At 34.0% G+C, this 19,541-nt stretch overlaps 2 protein-coding genes across 3 annotated transcripts in view; both read right to left on the bottom strand.

Annotated features, from left to right (window-relative positions):
• LOC134253238 (thyrotropin-releasing hormone receptor-like) overlaps positions 1-13,846 on the bottom strand; it is a 44,495-nt gene extending 30,649 nt beyond the window's left edge. For both annotated transcript variants that reach the window (XM_062735755.1, XM_062735756.1), the window contains exon 1: positions 12,626-13,846. In XM_062735755.1, coding sequence (XP_062591739.1) covers positions 12,626-13,351 — 726 coding nt within the window. In that variant the 5' untranslated portion in view covers positions 13,352-13,846. The remainder of the gene's footprint in view (positions 1-12,625) is intronic.
• Positions 13,847-14,203: 357 nt separating this feature from the next.
• Positions 14,204-19,541, bottom strand: LOC134253276 (F-box/WD repeat-containing protein 5-like). The gene is made up of 8 exons (XM_062735791.1): positions 19,453-19,541; positions 19,232-19,342; positions 17,896-18,132; positions 16,789-16,969; positions 16,538-16,674; positions 16,091-16,455; positions 15,781-15,966; positions 14,204-15,678 (listed from the first exon to the last, which is right to left on the bottom strand). Exons 1-8 carry the CDS (start codon positions 19,495-19,497, stop codon positions 15,447-15,449), a joined length of 1,494 nt encoding a protein of 497 aa, XP_062591775.1. The 5' UTR covers positions 19,498-19,541; the 3' UTR covers positions 14,204-15,446.

Here is a 19,541-nt window from a genome sequence, read left to right as displayed (position 1 = left end):
GTAAAAAGGACCTGAATTGAACATGTTTGGTACCATTAAACCTGTTCAAAAAATCTTGAAAAATTCTATACGAAAGCCAGAAACGTTGCCAATGTCCTTAAAGACCAATGCAAATTAGGTATGGTGTTAAGAATGCAAAATAAAAGATCTAGACTTTAAGAAGTCCAAACAAATACAGTAGGACGAAAGGATGACAGAATACATGTACTGAGTAATTAAATGATGTACTGAAAGGTGTACATGTAATTCATTTAAAAAAATAAAATATCTCAGAGACTATTTTGCATTCCACTCGATATTAGAACGTCAAGAGTTGGCGGTTCTAAATAATTTGTTTTTTATTTATACCACTTTTAAGGTTATTATTAACAACCTAAATTGTCTACAGATATTTTCGTTTTCCCAATCATGATAAGGGGCACATGGACGACATTGGATTCTCACTTCTTCATGGCACACGATCACTCCTCTGATGGTTTAAAGGTCAGTATTTGCTCTTCTTATTCTTACTTACTTTTGAAATGGACTTTTGAACATAATTAGTGTTCGTTATCTTGACATTTCCTTCACTGCATCTCGTAAGAACAGAAGTCCCGTGTCATAGTAGGTGATTGCTCATTAAAAATTAAACTCTCACTGCTCGATCGCCCTGAATGTCGAGTAAAGGTCTTAATTTGAAGCCATTCACTCCCAGGCATACGGCGACATCTCGATATAAAGTAGAAAGCTCTCCAATGAACCTTTTATCAAGATTCAATCAATCAGTCACTACCAAGGACCTTTTTTTATTGATATTTGTACCGTCTCTCAAGTTTGTAAGACGGATATTGAACAATTTGCGTGATTTACAATAATGATTTCTACCGTGAATTCAGACCAGCTGCTGATCTTGCAAACAGGATAATTAGACTTCCTTTTGCTTACCCTTTACTTAACATAAATCATATTCTTCAAGTTTATGTCGGAATACTAAATCAACAGTGCATAAGGTTATCAGTAGCCATAAAAATTGTCTACACTAAAAACTGCATATAAGCATATCTCTAACTCGAACTTTTTTTGGCATGACATGAAAAAAATATATTGTTCCTGTAAATAAAAAAAAGTCTTGCATAACTTATCAATGCATGGAACAAATTTGTACTATAAAAAGGACAATCTAAAGTGTTAATATAATTGAAATTCTTCCCATAGATGGACTGTAAAGTGACATGTCTCAAAAAGGCTTTAAATTAATAATCAGGAAGATTTTGTTTAAACTTATTGTAACAAAAAATTGGTGGATTAACTCTGATAGATAAATTATGAGTGTTCATTAATTAGATTTTACTCACCTTAATCGTGATGAAATAGACAGAAAAGAGAACTATAATATTCCAAAAGGCCTTAAACTAGAATTTTATTTATGTAATATATGGAGATACTGAGCAGTATTCAAGCTCAAAAGTCCAACCAAACAATACAAATCAGGAATGAGACTTCTAAAAGGTGGAATCAGCGGTCACACCCACCTTGTACTCCTTGTCATGATCATAAAATAACAACCATTCTATTGACCATTCAACTTACGAAATGATGACAGTTGTTTAGGTATTAAGAGCCATTCTCTGCAATGATTTGAAATTTTATATAGGAGCTGTGGCACGCATAGTCTCAGAATTTCTCCAAACTCTCTATGATAAAAGTCATTGATACCCTAAACAGAAATCAGGCAAAAATTGGTTGCTATGTTTTATAGTTACCATGGCAACATGTCTTAAAGTTCGAAAAATGGCCTTTTTTAACATGTTTAGAGCCCCATAGTTAACATATGCGGCAAAGCAAACAACTGACAATGACTGTTTCCAAAAGTTGAAGGTCAGACGTCTCAAATGCATGATAAACATGTTTGGTAAATCAACTATTACATACGTTACTATGGTAACAAAGTATTCAAAAGTAAAAAGAAATATTCATTGAATTTTATAAAGTTGTACACGTAAAAATAAAAAGCAATTATAAAATGAAATGTGACAAATAATAGAAAAAAGAGCCTTGAAACATATACCAAGAACAAAATATGATATTTCATTTTGGTTGGCAATGGTTGCCAAGGTTTTTATATCACACAAAGTAACATTCTGTATGTTTAAATCTGATCCTATCTTTTGTAAAAAGCATATTTCCTCATAACTACTGATCAATTTTATAAGATGTTGGTGTGCTCCAAGTTTTCCCATTAAAAAAAATCAGATTAGATTCTTTAAATAGAGCGTTGCTATGGAAATAAGCAGAAAATATATGCTTAAAAACCTGAAAAATGTTTTCTTTCCTTGGATACGTACCCTTAAATGTAGATTCCCAAAACTTTTATGATTGATATTTATTAACAGCTAACTTGACTTTTAATTTTGACTATCATCCAATCTCTAAGTGGATGCAAGAAGTTGGCACACAGGGTTTAATATTGATATAAAGTTCACAGAATCGAACTTTTTCCCTTCTTGGTAACCATAGCAACAGTGTTGTTTTATTCATCAAATTTTATCAATATATGATATTCAACTTCAGTTCTAACAGATAAGTACTATTCAAGCTGAGTCCTTTAATTTGTTTCTTGATTAAATGGCAATTTGATTCTTAATGCAGCGAGAAATATTTCACTTTTACGCACTGGTACTTTGTTTCCATGGTAACATTGCAAAGTAGCAATTATACCCAATTTTTCTTGTGGTTTTGGTGTTGCAAGCTCCTAAGGATGCATATTTGCCAGTCTTGAATTTTCATGATTTTCCTCAAGACAGTAGCATTAACCCAATCTTAGTTATTGATTTTGCATGGTTACACTTTGTTACCATGGCAACCATAAAAGTTATTTATAGAATAATATTGCTTTTACTTATATACTTATGGTCAAACATTTTAATTGTTTTTCTTAAGTCGTTGATTGAGTTTGAGCATGTAACACCTACCATTAGTGAATACGGAGTGTTTTTCAGCATAATTCAGCGTTTTTTAATGTATTCCAAATGTACCCTTGGTTACCACTTACTTAGAGATATATTCTAAACAGTTTCTTTACAGTATAAGTGATATCAAGGTGTCATGTTTTTGTGAGAATGGTTTGTTTGCTTTTTCTAGTTTTTATTAAGCCACAGTCAAGATTTAAATTGGCTGAAAATCTCGATTTTTCAAACTCTTCCAGCTGTTGCCATAGCAACCGAGACTCATAGCAACGAAAATTTGTTTGATATTTGTTTCTGGTGTCAAGTACTAAGCATGGGTGAAGTTTCATCAAAATCGGTGACCATGCGTGGCAACGAAGTTTAAGTGGTTACAGAGAATGGCTATTAATAACAAAATTTCGTTGCTATGTGTCTCAGTTGCTATGGCAACAGCCGGAAGAGTTTGAAAAATCGAGATTTTCAGCCACTTTAAATCTTGACTGTGGCTTAATGAAAACTAGAAAAAGCAAACAAACCATTCTCACAAAAACATGACACCTTGATGTCACTTATACTGTAAAGAAACTGTTTAGAATATATCTCTAAGTAAGTGGTAACCAAGGGTACATTTGGAATACATTTAAAATGCTGAAATATGCTGAAAAACACTCCGTATTCACTAATGGTAGGTGTTACATGCTCAAAATCAATCAACGACTAAAAACAATGAAAATGTTTGACCTTAAGTATATAAGTATAAGCAATATTATTCTATAAATAACTTTTATGGTTGCCATGGTAACATAGTGTAACCATGCAAAACCAATAACTAAGATTGGGTTAATGCTACTGTCTTGAGGAAAAACATGAAAATTTAAATTAAAATATGCATCCTTAGGAGCTTGCAACACCAAAACCACAAGAAAAATTGGGTATAATTGCTACTTTGCAATGTTACCATGGAAACAACGTACCAGTGCTTAAAAATGAATTATTTTTCGCTGCATTAAGAATTAAATTGCCATTTAATCAAGAAACAAATTAAAGGACTCAGCTTGAATAGTACTTATCTGTTAGAACTGAAGTTGAATATCATATATTGATAAAATTTGATGAATAAAACAACATTGTTACTATGGTTACCAAGAAGGGAAAATGTTCGATTTTGTGAACTTTATATCAATATTAAACCCTGTGTGCCAACTTCTTGCATCCACTTAGAGATTGGATGATAGTCAAAATTGAAAGTCAAGTTAGCTGTTAATGAATATCAATCATAAAAGTTTTGGGAATCTACATTTAAGGGTACGTATCCAAGGAAAGAAAATATTTTTCAGGTTTTTAAGCATATATTTTCGGCTTATTTCCATAGCAACGCTCTATTTAAAGAATCTTATCTTAATTTTTTCAAATGGGAAAACTTGGAGCACACCAACATCTTATAAAATTGGTCATTAGTTATGAGGAAATGTGCTTTTTTTAAAAGATAGGATCAGATTTTAACATACAGAGTGTTACTATGAAGGCTTTCTGTGGTATAAAAACCTTGGCAACCATTGCCAACCAAAATGAAATATCATATTTTGTTCTTGGTATATGTTTCAAGGCTTTTTAAAACTATTATTTGGTCACATTTCATCCTATAACTGCTTTTTATTTTTACGTGTATTACTTTATAAAATTCAATGAATATTCTTTTTACTTTTGAATACTTTGTTACCATAGTAACGTATGTAATAGTTGATTTACCAAACATGTTTATCAGCCATTTGAGACATCCGACCTTCAACTTTTGGAAACAGTCATTGCCAATTGTTTGCTTTGCCGCAAATGTTAACTATGGGGCTCTAAACATGTTAGAAAATGCCATTTTTCGAACTTTAAGACATGTTGCCATGGTAACTATAAAACATAGCAACCAATTTTTGCTTGATTTCAGTTTAGGGTATCAATGACTTTTATCATAGAGAGTTTGGAGAAATTCTGAGACTATGCGTGCCACAGCTCCTATATAAAATTTCAAGTCATTACAGAGAATACCTCTTAATGCTTAGTTAGTGAGAGGAATTCCTTTTTAATAAGAAAACCATAAATTGATACATGGAAGTCGACGTGAAGAACAGAAAATAGAATTTGACTGTGTGCATTTTCTTCCAAGTTAAAAGCTTTGAAAACTAAATTTTTACTGGATAGTGATGTACAATGTAGTTAATGCTGCAAAAAAGAAAAGAAAGACTTGACTAGCTAAGATGTATGGCAAGCCCTATACTATTTATTCGTGAAATAAAAATTTTCTTTCAGTAAGTGAGATATCTCTCTAGAATAGAGAGATATCTCTTTAGCTTATTGAGATATCTCTTTGACTAAAAGAGATATCTTTATACCTTAGAGAGATATCTTTTTAAACCAAAGAGATATCTATTTTTGTGGCTGAGATATCTCTTCTACTTAGAGAGATATCTTTAAAAGCTAGAGAGATAGTTCAAAGATCTTTTTGTGCGAGAGAGATATCTCTTAAAGTTAGAGAGATATCTTTTTAACAAGGTTAAAAGAGATATCTTTCTTAGTTAGAGATATATCTCATTAGATTTTCAAAAAGAGATATCTTTCTAAGCTAAAGAGATGTCTTTTTTCCAGTCATTCTTAGACTAAAATTATTTATTCTCCCCTTTAAAACAAAAGCAAAACAGGAAGTAAAGTCTCTGGAATAATTTCGCTTTATAAGAAAAAAGACTTTACCATGCAATACCCAGAAAAATATACATATATGTACTTTGTAGACAAAAATGTTATTAATCCCTTTTTTGAAACAGCAAATAATAATGAGAACTTCGTTGATAATCATACTAAAAGTTAAATATTCAGGAAAACAAAAGTAAGCATAAAATCTCAAATACAATGGTCCAATGAACCGAATTTTCTCAGCTTATGAAATAATCCACTATTACTAATTTGAAATCTAAACAACACTGAATTACTTGTCATGTTTAGTAAAGCTATAATGTAGAATATCATGAAAGTCGAAAATTAATAATACTTTAATGTACTTCCGTGAATAAAAAGCTTACATCAGGTAAAGGGAGAAGTCATTTCAAATGGAATTTAAATAAAAATAATGAAGAGAAATATCTCTTTGCAAAAAATAGATATCTCTTTTTGCTTGAGAGATATATCTTTTAGACACTTTTGAAAGATATCTCTTTCACTTAGAGAGATATCTCTTTAGATAAACTAGAAGAGATATTTCTTTTACTTTGAGAGATATCTCTTTAACTTGGAAAGATATCTCCAAACGTAAATGAGATATCTCTCTAGGTGAAAGAGATATCTCTTTAACGTTTAGAGATATCTCTTGTCACAAAAGAGATATCTCTCAAGGAGAAAGAGATATCTGTTCAAGTGGAAGAGATATCTCTCTTATAAAAAGAGATATCTAAGGATAAGAGATATCTCTTTTTCATAGAGATATCTCTTAAAAATGAAAGATATCTTTTTAGTTGGAAGATATCTCTATTTTTTAAGAGATATCTCTCTAAAATGAGAGATATCTCTGTAACTTTAAGATAAATTTTATTTTCCGAATAAATAGCAAAAGGGCTTGCCATAAAGATGACTTGATGTAAAAGGATTGCAATCAATTCGGAATCACAAGCAATTTGCCAAAAGCTAAAGGTATATGATGTATAATATTCATTGCAGTCGTGAAAGACCTGTCAAATTCTTCATATTCTTCACAAGGAAAGAAGAAATGAAATACGACAATGAATGCGACAAAACATATCAGGCAGACATTGCATTCGCCTTGATCTATTGTTTGACGTAAGTGTTCTAAGGATATCGACCAATAAATGTGGGTGATGTCAATAATTATAGAAACACTATTCTGGTAGAATTTTCCCAAACAGTTTGAGACTTGTATGCTACTAATTAATATCTTCTTCTCGTATCTTGTTTTATCTGAAGTGTTTCATAATAACTGATAAAAACCTTTGTTTTGTACTAAATTTGTCTACATGATATTCTGTCTACCTGATCATCACAAAGCGCTCACAATGGGCGTGACCTGCCGTCAGGGGATGCTTACTCCTTCTAGGCCTCTGATCACACCTTCTGAATTTCTTAGGGTCGTATTTCATGCCCGTGTGAAAAATATGTATTGTATGTATATTTTTTGTTGATCGATATTGTCTTTGTTTGTAAGGCTTATTATTTTACTACTAAGTATATTTCAGAGAAGCTGGGATTTAATTCTGGAAATGGTTATCTGGGAAATAACAGGAATCATATTCATAGCTCCCTTTTCAAAAAGAAATTCTTAAAAATCATCAGTTTTGAGTATTTTTGATATTTTCATTAAAGTAGTGGCAAGTGAATTACCATAATAGCGAATTTCAAAACTATATAAAATAGCAACCAAATAAAAATATATAGCAGGTTCCAGTAACTGTTATATCAAGCCTCCTGCTTTACTCTCAATAAAATATTAGCAGTAGTGAAAAAGAAAAACCTGAGGAGAACTGTAATGCATTTAGGAAGTGGTGTGGTTACTTCAAAACTCAAAGGACATTTTAGAACATTTGAAATCGCAAATTTTTTACCAAAATCAATATCATCAAAACCTCTGAATTCAATAATTTATACAACCATTCCCAACGATATTTAACTTTGAGCTTGTTGATATTGAAGAAGCTGTTTGTCCAATTTAATTGGAACTTATACCTACCTTGTCATTGGTCAATTGCGAAATCATTTAGTTAAAAATATAAACACAACTACTAAAAGGGGATGTTAAAAAGATGTTTTAGTTTCTGACTGACAATATCCATTTTTAGTGTTTTTTGCAGATAAGACCTTCCCTAGGTACCAATTGTTCCCCATTATTAGCAAATTTATTTTGTATTCATTTTCAATAGAATTTAATTTAAAAAACATAGATAAGAAGAAAAAACGCTTGACCTGGCTCCTGGGCCATAAAACTGATGGGAAATGGTTTTGTACAAAGTTGAAAAGTCGTACATTTGTAAGATGTTGATTTTGGTAAAATCTTGCGATTTCAAATTGTCCAAAAGTTCCTTGAAATTTTTAAGTATCCATATCTGATTTACACCACTTTTTGAGTATATCGTTGCACAGTTCTCTTGAAGTTTCTCCACGATTGTTGATATCTTAGTAAGGAGTAAAGAAAGAGACTTGGTCGAACATTTACTGGAACCCGCTATGTATCATTGTTTCTAAGGATTTTTATAAAGTTTCGAAATCCAGTACAGATATGATATTTCAAATTCATTTTGGTTCTTCAAAACTAACATATGTTTCTGAAGAATTTCTTCCTTAGAAAGGGAACTATGAGTGTAAGTTGGATTACCACTTGTAGAAATAAATCCAAGTTCTTCTAAAATACAATTTATATAATGAGTCTTACAAACGAAGACAATGTTGTTACCTGCTTTGTGAACAGGAACCAGCACGGACTGATCATGTAATCTATCTAATTCTTTTTTCACCTCTGGATTATTGAATGCAGAGGATAGATGGTTTTCATAGTGTTTTCTTTGTTCCCAATTTGTGTTGTTTCAGTGGATGATATAGATAACGAACAGTATTCCATATCAAAGTCCAAAAAACAATACAAAATAGGAGCAGAGCAAACATGGACCTCTAAAACATCGTAGATGGGACCAGGTGCCATCAAGGAGTGAGTATCTCCTGCTGACCGGTCACACCCGCCGTGTGCTCTTTGTCATGATTGGGAAATAACGGAAAAATCTGTCGTCAATTCAATGTATAAATAATGGACTAACAACTAACACTGGACTAACATTTAAAGAATTTTCCTTGGTCGCTGCTCGTTATCTTTTTCTTTTTCATTGTTTTAATTTTCTCTTTAAAACGGTTTTTTTTCTCTTCTTTCAGAAAGATGTGTACAAGGATTGATCCAAAAGTAATGTCAAAGCTGCCATAAAATGCTTTGTAATCAATTGTAACGTTAATTAACAAAACCTGACTTACTAATACCCCTGTGTATTTTGGTTACTATCTTTAAATTGTAATATAACCGATGTCGTTATGACTTGAATTTCGACACTCTTTTTGATCATAAGTGTATATTTCTAACCTCACCTGTGTTTTTTTTTTAATCTTTACTCATGTATTCCCTTAATTTCTGGTTTTGAGACGTAGGATAAAAATTATTTGAATTTTGTCAAAAACTTATTTCTAAATTCTTTAGTTCATCTTAATTCATGAATTCATTATATGATTCATTCAAAATTATGTCCATGAGACACATTATAAATGCGTAGTTAGTTTTTTTTTAGCTGTACTGGTCAGAAACCAGAATTAAGATAATTCTCTCTAAAATATGAAATTTCTTTTTTGAAAATTACATATTTTAGAATTGGGTTTGAAATATGTTTTTTGAATATTACCAATTTTAGAATTGGGTTTGCAAAATTATATAATGTCCTTAATTATACAACCTTTCAACAATTTTCCCACGGTTGTTACAGTTGATGTGATGCTTTGCTTTGCCTGGTTGTTACAGTTGATGTGATGCTTTGCTTTGCCTTATCATGTAATCTTGTTAGAGAAAAATTATATTATTTATTTTTAGTACGATATAAATAGAAGAAAAAGAGGGTACTCAGTGACTTAGGAATTGAAAAATATAGAAATATAAGCTGTATTAGATATTACATGTACCAGTAATTACTTGCTCTGTTTGAAAACTCTATTGAGATTTGGTGTGACTCTTTTTAACTTTCATATAATTTCTCTAGTGATACATGTATCTCTTCGTTATATAAACATCGTGTTGGGTACGGTGCGACAGAAATTTAAATTATATAAAATGTTCAAATGAGATAAATCACTGGAGTACTTCATACGGATATATTTACTTAATTTTTATTGATAACAATTATATTATATTATTGATTCTGAAGTTCAAGTTTGAGTTTTTGAAACATATGTATGTACATATGATTGTGCACACAAGTACTCTGGAGTTGACATCAAAAATGTGCTTGAGTTTCTGATTGACAATATCAATGTTGTTTTTAGAGACCAGGTCTTCAAAATTTATTGGAATTCCCATGGGTACCAATTGCACAATGTTATTAGCAGACCTGTTTTTGCATTCAAATAAAGCAAAATTTGTCCAAAATCTTATACGTGAAAAGAAAACACTTGATGTACTATTGCCTTCAACTCGACATTTATAAATATCGACGATGTATTGTCAATTGACAATCATGGTTATTTCCATTCTAATGCCGATACAATATATCCCGGTGAGCATGAGATAAAAGGAAATACATAGCCTGACATATCTGCTTCATATTTGGATATTTAACTTGAAAAAGACGTTAATGGTAATTTAACAACCAAGCTTGATGATAAACGTGATGCAATAGTAAGGTGTCCGTCGAACGCCCATATCTGTCTAGCTGTCGGTCTGTCCGTCTGTCTGTCTGCCTGTTTGTAAACGATTTTTCAAATTGCTACTCCTCATACAGTTTTGGTCTGATCTCAGTATAACTTGCGTTACTACACACAAGCACTACACTAAGATACATATTATTATACCATTATATAAGTCCGTGTTTCAGTTTTTGATTTCGGTGAACAGTGTTGCCTTGGTCTCTAAAAGTAGAAATTTCTGTGAAATTCTTTGAAAATGCTACTCCTCCTTGAGTTTTAGTCTGATTTCAATATTACTTGGCACACAAAAAAAAGACTATATTAAGATACATAATTCTCTTAATCGGTATTTGATTTCGACGAACAGTGTTGCCATGGTTACTAAAAGTAGAAATTTCTGTGAAATTCTTTGAAAATGCTACCCCTTCTTCAGTTCATTCCATCATAACTTGGCGCAACAGTAAACTACACCAAGATACATACACGTAACTCTGTGTATCGGATTTTGATTTTGATGAATGGCGTTGGTCTGGTTTCTAAAAATATAAATTTCTGTGAAATACTTTAAAAAGCCACTCCTCCTATAGCTTTAATCTGATTTCAATATAATTTTTTACACAAGTAGAAGACAACACTAACATTCATAATTCTATGTATTGGTTTTTGATTTCGCTGAACAGTGTTGCCGTTGTTACTAAAAATAGAAATTTATGATGCTATCAATGCTTTTATGCTTTTGTTTAGTCGGATTACAATAAAATGTGATGTGCAAGTAGGCTACACTGAGATACATAAATGTCTATTGTTTTTTGATGAATGTTGTTGCCATGGTAACTAAAATTGAACATTCTGTAAAATTTTATTAAAAGCTACTCCTACAAATGTAGTGTTATTGCAATCTTGCCATAAAAAGAGACTTAACCAAGGATCATTATTTTATATATTGCTGTTGTAAAGTTTCAAGACCACACTTTTACTTTTCTCTTCTTTTTTCTGTAAGTAGAAACCAGTAGAGCTACAGTCTCGACAGAGACTTCTGGTTTTATTTATGGGCAAATGTCAGAATAGATAATGGTTTATTAATAAGTATATAGAGTTTTGTTGAAAATGTGACCATTATATAAGGATTTTATGCAGTTGAGACATTACGTTTAGGTTACTCCTCGAATAATAATTAGCTTTGAACAAAGCCTGAGTTGTATTAAGAGTGGCAGAGATCTTATTCGATGGCCTTTTTTATGATTTGCATTTTTCATCTGAGCTTAACAGGAAACTCAAAAAGTTTGTATTGGAGAATCCTTTAAAAGGAAATAGATGAGAACATAGCAAAAGGAAACTGAAAGAGATTTGTATAAAGAATCCTCAAAAGAAAAGATATGGATTAGAAATCAATAAAGAGAAATCTTACATAAAATTTTCTCATTTCTCGTCAGGGAAGGATTTAATGTCGATTTTCACGCTTTATTCCATTAATATAGTAATTTGCAAGCTATACTCAATTAATTTAGATATTAATTGGACTTGTTAAGTTTATTAAATCTGTGTTTTCTTACATGAAGGATATGGAGATAACGAACAGTATTCAATCTCAAAGTCCATAAAACAATACAAAATAAGAGCAGAGCAAACACGGACCCCCGAAACATCAGAGGTGGGATCAGGTGCCATGGAGGAGTGAGCATCCCCTGCCGACCGGTCACACCCGCCGTGTGCCCCTTGTCATGATCAGGAAATAACGGAAAAATCCGTCGTCAATTCAGTGTATAAAAATGGACTAACAGTTGGTATGAAAAACGTCAGTCAGCATTTGACTCAATGATAAATTGTATTTGCATTTGTATTCCTCAAGAAATTAAGGTAGACCTCTGAACAAAAATAATCGATTATTTCATACATTTCATGTGGAGCTAATCATACATTATTCTTTTATTCTACGAGTACAACGATATCAGGAACTGCGATTTAGCATTGCAGTGCATGTTCAGTAAAAAATATTTTGCAAGTGATTCAAAAGAATTAGATGTTGCGTCTCATTGTTTGTCAGTTATCCAACTCTTTTGAGGAAATTATTTTGCTCTTCACAAAATGCAGTCAATGTGATAGTGTACAAGTGTTAACAGCCTCTTTCAGTATAATCAAACTAAATTTGTCTTGTTCCCTCTGGGTTTCAACGGACAGTAGCGATTAGAAAAATACATTAGCATTTAGAATATAAGTATCCAAAGCGATTGTACTTGCTTTAATGTCTGTATCTGAAAATTTAGAATAAGCAACCTTACCTGCATTCTGGCCACCACCCCTCTGCTTCTATGTCGAAGGAATCGATCTTCGTGTGTTCTTGGAGCCCCATCCTTTAATAGCAATCTAATCATGAAAAAGTAAAGCACAGAAGATAGACCAAGAGGCACAACATAGAAAACCAGGAAATCAAAAACATAGTAGATCCCGTAGTAGTATCGTTTTAATGTGTAGGTACAACTGTAGACTAAGGTGTTGTTCCGATAAGTAGGAACAACTTTGGCCAAGGCAAACCACGGAGAACAATACAACACGGCAATGGTCCATAACGCTAGAATTATCCTTCGCGCACGGCTGACCGTGCAGATTGTCTGAGCTTTCAAGGAATGACATATCCCAATGTATCTCTCCACCGTAAAGGCACCAATGGAGAGTGAGGAAACATTTGCCCCCAGATATCCGAGAAACACACACAATGTACACATGAAGGATCCATAAGGCCAATCTTCTGCCGGAAGTAGGGGCTCGGGAATGGTTGGAAGATTTGAGGAGAGCAGGAGGATGCAGTCGGCGAAACACAGACTTAGGAGGTAACAATTAGTGGGGGTTTGGAGACTCCTCCTTCTAACAATCACAACGATGACCAAGATATTACCCGCGAGCCCGATGATGAATATAAGCAGGGGCAGGCCTACGGCTACTATCGTGTACTCCAGTGATGGTGCAGGTTTAGTATCCAGTGTGTCATTTTCATATGTAACACCCATCCGAGAGAATAACTTCTAAAATTATACAAGATGATATTTGAGAAATCACAGATCGAAAGGGGTTCCAATGATGTCACGGTGCTAAAATTATAGATCACCTAAAGTCGCGGATTTACATATATATTTCCCAGGAGAGCCTTGGTATTTCCCGGAGCCGTATATACAGTTGCTGTTCCCCTGTAACCTCAGACGATATCTAATTATAAGATAATCTGAACTCTATCACAGAACATCTTAATTTTCCGTCTCCTTCGCTGAAGTCCCACGCTAAGCTTTAAAATGAGATATAACCAATAAACATGAGTTACGAACAACGCTGAGTTCTCCTAATAATACGTCACATTTCCAGATTTTTTTAATTGTGATTATCTTCAGGATCTTGGGGTATGCAAAGCAGTTTCGCTAAAAAAAATCATCTAAAAGCGCCTGAAATATGTTTAATATGTATGATAAATGACGTGAGTTAGACAGGGATTCCGACAGCTTTTCTCGTCCTTCAAAATTATGAAAGTACAAAGAATGTTACTTTTATTGAGCGCTGATTGCTTGCAGTGATGCATTATGTTGTCAATATTATGTCATATTTTAAAGACAAGCAAGCAATCAGGTACAAAAATGTTCATTATGATGAAGTAATATTGTCGTTAAAGAATACAAAAAAGTGAGATCTGTAAAATTCATTTTAATGTATGTCACTTGTCCACTTTTTGAGAAAAGTTCGTTCAGAACCTTTAACTTCAAAATTATTTATTACAATTCAGTTTTTAATTGTATTTGAATTTATAAAACCAAATTATACAGTATTCAATTGAAAAAGTTCTCACAAAATTGTAAAGAAACAAGATACTAGTATATGGAGACCATTTTTGTAATAGAAGGATATTTTTAAAATATTAACCTACACAATTAAAGTAAATAAAAGACAAGTGTTTTAAAACTATAAGAGGCATTTTTATGATGTAAACAAATTAGAGAATCTTTACATCAAAGTTACTGTTCATTCATTCATTCATTTATTTACTCATTATTTTCTCCATTTGGAGATTTGAATTACAACACGTCAAATACAGCATACTAGTATATATACTACATCAATGAGAATTTCTAAAAAGAAAATGTATATACAATTCGCTGTATGAAAACATAAAAAGGACAACCTCATGTTTGTGTTTCATACAAATTATCGTTGTAAGTGGCTATACTAAAAACTATAAATGAAAAACATTTTAACATGAACTTCTTTTTGAATAAGACTTGGTCGCGGGTACCCCTAAGAACAGACAAGTAAATAATCGTACTCATTTAAACTGACAAAATTTGTGAAAACATTATTGTATTCGTCTGATAATTCAAACATAAATTCAGATCTTTCATTAGATGTTATAGAACACACTTAGAAAACTGCCATCAAAAATTTGTTACGGACAGACACACAGACGGATGGACACATGAGGGTACAACAGTATAGTACCCCTCTCCTTCGCAGCGGGGTGTAAATATTCAAAGTTATGGCTATGTTAAGAACCCGAAATTTCTTGTTAAAGTGAGTCAAACTCCAAGGTCTCGTAGTCAAATGTGATGCCAAAAGAAAGGTGATATCACATGAAGTACATCTGTGAATATGGTAGCCATAGTCCCTCCCACTCAAAAGTTTTGGACACGGTTACAGGTTTTGCTTTGCGGTCACACAGAATGGCGGACAGGGAATAAAATTAAAACCCTCGAATCTTCGATTACGGGGGCAATAAAATACTCTACTATAATGACATCTTATTTGCTGAAAATTGCGGTAAAATCATCTTCGCTAGCCAAAGGTTTCTGATACGCTACTCTCCTCATATGCCCTTGGCATACGGCGCACAGGGACTTGTATCGTATACGGGGTACCACTACTTATTTTTACCACTAAGGGTACCACTTCTTTTTTTAGCACTTGTTTCGTATAAGGGGTACAACTACTTATAATAAGTAGGGGATGTCCTGTATATGAAACAAGTGCCTGTGTTAAAAATGCATAACATTTGTGATATTTTTGACTTAATTGCTTACAAGTTTTCATTTAAATTAATTAATATCACTATGTAATATGAATATATTATTCACAGTTTGGTATATCACTCTGCAGCTTAAATTGTCTTTCCCTGTTTTTGGACGTCCAAATCCTAACTCTGCAATCATCTGCTACGCTAATTAAGACTTCCGGATCATGTGGATGAAAGGCAACAGCACCCACTCCATCTTTCGCATCCGGAAGTGTGTGAGGTAATGTAGCGATCACTTGTTTCGAATGACGATCCCAAAGAAAAGCAACATCTTGTTCAGATCCGCTTTATGAACAAAAGAAACAAATAAAAAGAACATCGTACTTCGGAAATAAGAAAGTGTAATTTTTAAAGATTCAATGTTTAAAGATAAACAATGATAAATACCTTGCAAGGAAATCAGAAGAAATGCTAGGGAAAAAGTAAAATAGTTTAGCTGACTGTTCTAAAGATTTGTTTCCTTCAAACACCTCCGGTTTTTCTCCAATGTTTGCTAAATTGATCACAATTGTGTCGACATCTTGTTCGTACCAGCCGTCTATACAAAACCTTCTTGAGTTGTACACTGCATACCTGTGGAATAACAAGTAGTATATTTAGTAATTTTGTAATAAATTAAACATGAAAAATCACATAGTCAGAACAACCCCCCCCCCCCCCCCCCCGTCAAACTGAATGGTCCTCTGCCGTTCCTTACCTGTGATCCGCTGAGAGATTGACTCCCACACACTCGCTGTTGGTCATTATTATTTTGATCGGTTCTGTAACACTGGGGGTCTCAGAGTCTATGTCCACTTTATAAAACACCAGTCTGTGAACGATATCCCACTCCAGACTCTGTTGGTAGATAATCACCACCCTATCCCCTGGACGGGAAGTCTCCACGCGTTCGACTGGAGAATCTCGGTTCCATTTTGACCACTCAATGACCTTCACTAAATGGGGTCGATACCCATCGTTTGTCATTTCTAATAGACTCCGTAATTCCACATTGTCATCCGTTAGATTTTCCACAAGAGGACGCTTATAAAGTTCCGGGTTTTCTAATTCTTCCTCATAGAACTGATTGAATGAAAGAGACTAAATGTTAATTTGAGCTTAAAAAAGAATCAGTAAGTTAGTACCTATATTAAATGCTACTCACCGTACAACTGGCTAACTTCACATTATCATTGGAGAAAAAGTACGTCGACACATCGGCTAAAAGGAAAGTGTCGTTAGTGAGCCAAGTTCCTCTAAAATAAGGGAACCACGAATGCCTCGCCGCCACCACTGCAAGCCCTAAACAGATAAAATCAAATCTTAACTATCATACCACATATAAATGTACAGGTATACAGGATATGTTCTGTAAAAATCTACAAATAGGGGAACCAAGAATTACCTTTTTATTACCTTTTTCAATGGCGAGCACGGCCAGTGCGGCTTGTAATTCCTCCTCCTCTCTCACGCTCATCATACAGTTCATGATTAGATGCGTTTCAGCTTCATTGAACTCCACGTAGTTGGCATACGACGGCGGATCCACGACTTGACGGGAGTGTAAAAGCGCCGTGGTGTGACCATATTTCCATACCTTTGTATATAACAAGAATTCATTATAAATCATTTTCAATCATTTTAAAAATATCGATAAAATTAAGTGTAACGTCGAAAATTTTACCCCCTGGAAAACCATTTTGTAGCCTACGTTGACAATGCATGGTTTTTGAGGGGTCGGAAAATTTCAAATACCCCTCAACTGCATGCAATATTTGCATAGACGTCGGAACCGGGGAGACTAGGAGGGCTTAGTTCCCCCCCCCTTTTTTTTCTTGCAAAGATAAGACATAATACAGGAATTAAACATCTGGATGAAGGTTTACCCCCCCCCTCTTTACACACACTTTCAACAGGCACGTTGCAATGTAGGTCAAAAAAGGATAAGTGGTATTGTATGGGGGGAAATGGTGCTGAAAAAAGTTCAACCCCCACCCTCCCTCAGCGAAAGAGGATATTCGTGTTTTGACAGTTGACACAATTTCCTTTTATTAATTAATTCATTTTTTTTGCTTGTCAAGTTTTTTTTCTAATAGGTCAATTAGCCCCCCCCCCCTCCACTTTTAAAATTTTCTCCCGACACCAATGATTTGTGTATTACTACAGTATGTTATACTGAATGTTAAACACTGGAGGGCATGGCTTTATCATTTAACATAGGCGTCGGAACCGGGGGCTTAGTCCCTCCCCCCCCCCACTTTTTTGCAAATATATGCAAAATATAGGCATTGAAAATTGGGGTTTACCTTTTTTGGTTGGTTTAGCCTTTCAATTAGCCCCCCCCCCCTTTTCAATTTGCTTCCGACGCCTATATTTTAGGGGTAGGTACTAATAATGCTGCTTTTGAGAAATATTTCTCTAAGAATCGGATTCAAATTATTCACATAACAGTCACATGACTACAATACTCATCACGTCATGCCAAAGAAGTATAAGCTTTCTCTCGTGACCTGTTTGGCTCACCTTCACAATACCGTCTGCTCCACAGGTAGCTATCAATTTCCCGCTGTTAGAAAAGCAGACGTAGTAAATTTTATCCACGTGACCCTCACACGTTTGATGAAGATGGTTGGGGGCATGGTAAGTCAGCCGCTTCAATTCCGATTTCCAGCTGACGTCATGCCGAGGGTAACGACATCCTAAATTCCTGTACGTTAATTCTTTCCATAAGCTTTCATCCTGGGCTATTCGATGCCAATTCTACCGAAAGAAAACTTTTAACTGCATTTGGTGTATCCTACAAAAGCCCATTAGGATCAATCTATGCAGGGAAAAAAATCAAAGGGCGTTATAACGCCTTTCTAAAACGCGTTGTAATGTAATTTAAAGTTTTCTTTTTTATGCTGTAGTTATTCATTAGTTACTACCTTTAAAAACAAGAGGCCCATGGGCCACATCGCTCACCTGAGTACATTTGGTAATGTCGTATTTTACCAGATTCCGCCCTTGTAATCCCTATTGTGGCCTCGTCCTACCCCCCGCCCCCACGATGGGGGGTCAGAATTTTAACAATTTAGAATCTACATTACACCAGGATGCTTTCACATAAGCTGGTCCCGTGGTTCTTGAGAAGATTTTAAAAGTTTTTTTTTTCAAATATATTTCTATGTAAAAGTTGGATTCCCTATTGTGGCCCCGCCTTACGCCCGGGGGTCACAAATTTTACAATTTAAAATCAACATTACCCAAGGATGCTTTCACATAAGTTTCAGCTTTTCTGACCCAGTGGTTCTTGAGAAGAAGACTTTAAAAGTTTTTTCCAGTTATATATTTCTATGTAACAGTTGGATTCCCTATTGTGGCCTCGCCCTACCCCCCGGGGGTCAAAATTTTTGAATTTAGAATCTACACTACCCCAAGATGCTTCCACATACGTTTCAGCTTTTTGGTTCTTGAGAAGAAGATTTTTTAATGATCCCACCCTATGTTTGTCTTTTCATGATTACAATGTATCTCCCCTTGTGAGGGGTCTATGCCTTTGATTTTAATAATTCAAACTCCTCTTTACTTAAGGATGCTTTAAAAAGTACCAAGTTTGGTTAAAATTGGCCTTGAAACTTAAACTTGAGAAGAAGTTAAAAATGTAAAAAGTTAACGGACGGACGGAGAGACAGCTAAACGGGCGACGGACAAAATGTGATCAGAAAAGCTCACTTGAGCCTTCGGCTCAGGTGAGCTTACTAGGCCGATACGGTATCATTGCTCAAGACGTTTATCACTTATTTAGTCATTTAAAGATATTGGCGTTGTGTGACAGTCAGGAAAATTGCAGACAGGCGAATCATAGAAAACGATATACCTTGCACGTTCTACACACGCTGTTTAACTCATTTTTGTCCAGATAAGAGAAAACGTGCAGTAGGACTGGATCTGTCAGATGTTGCCAATCATTCCTGTCCGTACTGTCGATCTAAGGGAGGTAACTCTATAATTACTGACACCACTAGTACATAAACAACACAAAAGAACCCGTATCTCACTAAATTACAGTCTTCTAATGTATCTAAATGAACAACTCACCCTCTGACTATATTCAGATATAGTTTTATGTTTCTTTTTTTCCATCAATTAAAAGAAAATATCTTAATATTTAATCGTTCGCTTCCTCG

This window comes from Saccostrea cucullata, unplaced genomic scaffold (genome assembly GCF_032062105.1).
Source record: "Saccostrea cucullata isolate Sc308-1 unplaced genomic scaffold, CSIRO_AGI_Scuc_v1 ctg28, whole genome shotgun sequence".
In the NCBI taxonomy this organism is placed as follows: Eukaryota; Metazoa; Mollusca; class Bivalvia; order Ostreida; family Ostreidae; genus Saccostrea; species Saccostrea cuccullata.
Note: the sequence above shows the minus strand (reverse complement) of the source record. Positions and strands in the feature narration are given on the sequence as shown.

Bases quoted from the DNA above. Each gene is read 5' to 3' on its own strand.
- LOC134253276 (XM_062735791.1), bottom strand. From the start codon at position 19,497: ATGGAAAAAAAGAAACATAAAACTATATCTGAATATAGTCAGAGG. The intron at 19,343-19,452 runs GTGAGTTGTTCA...TACCTCCCTTAG, and splicing joins TATCTGAATATAGTCAGAGG to ATCGACAGTACGGACAGGAA. The intron at 16,456-16,537 runs GTGAGTAGCATT...TCATTCAATCAG, and splicing joins TGAAGTTAGCCAGTTGTACG to TTCTATGAGGAAGAATTAGA.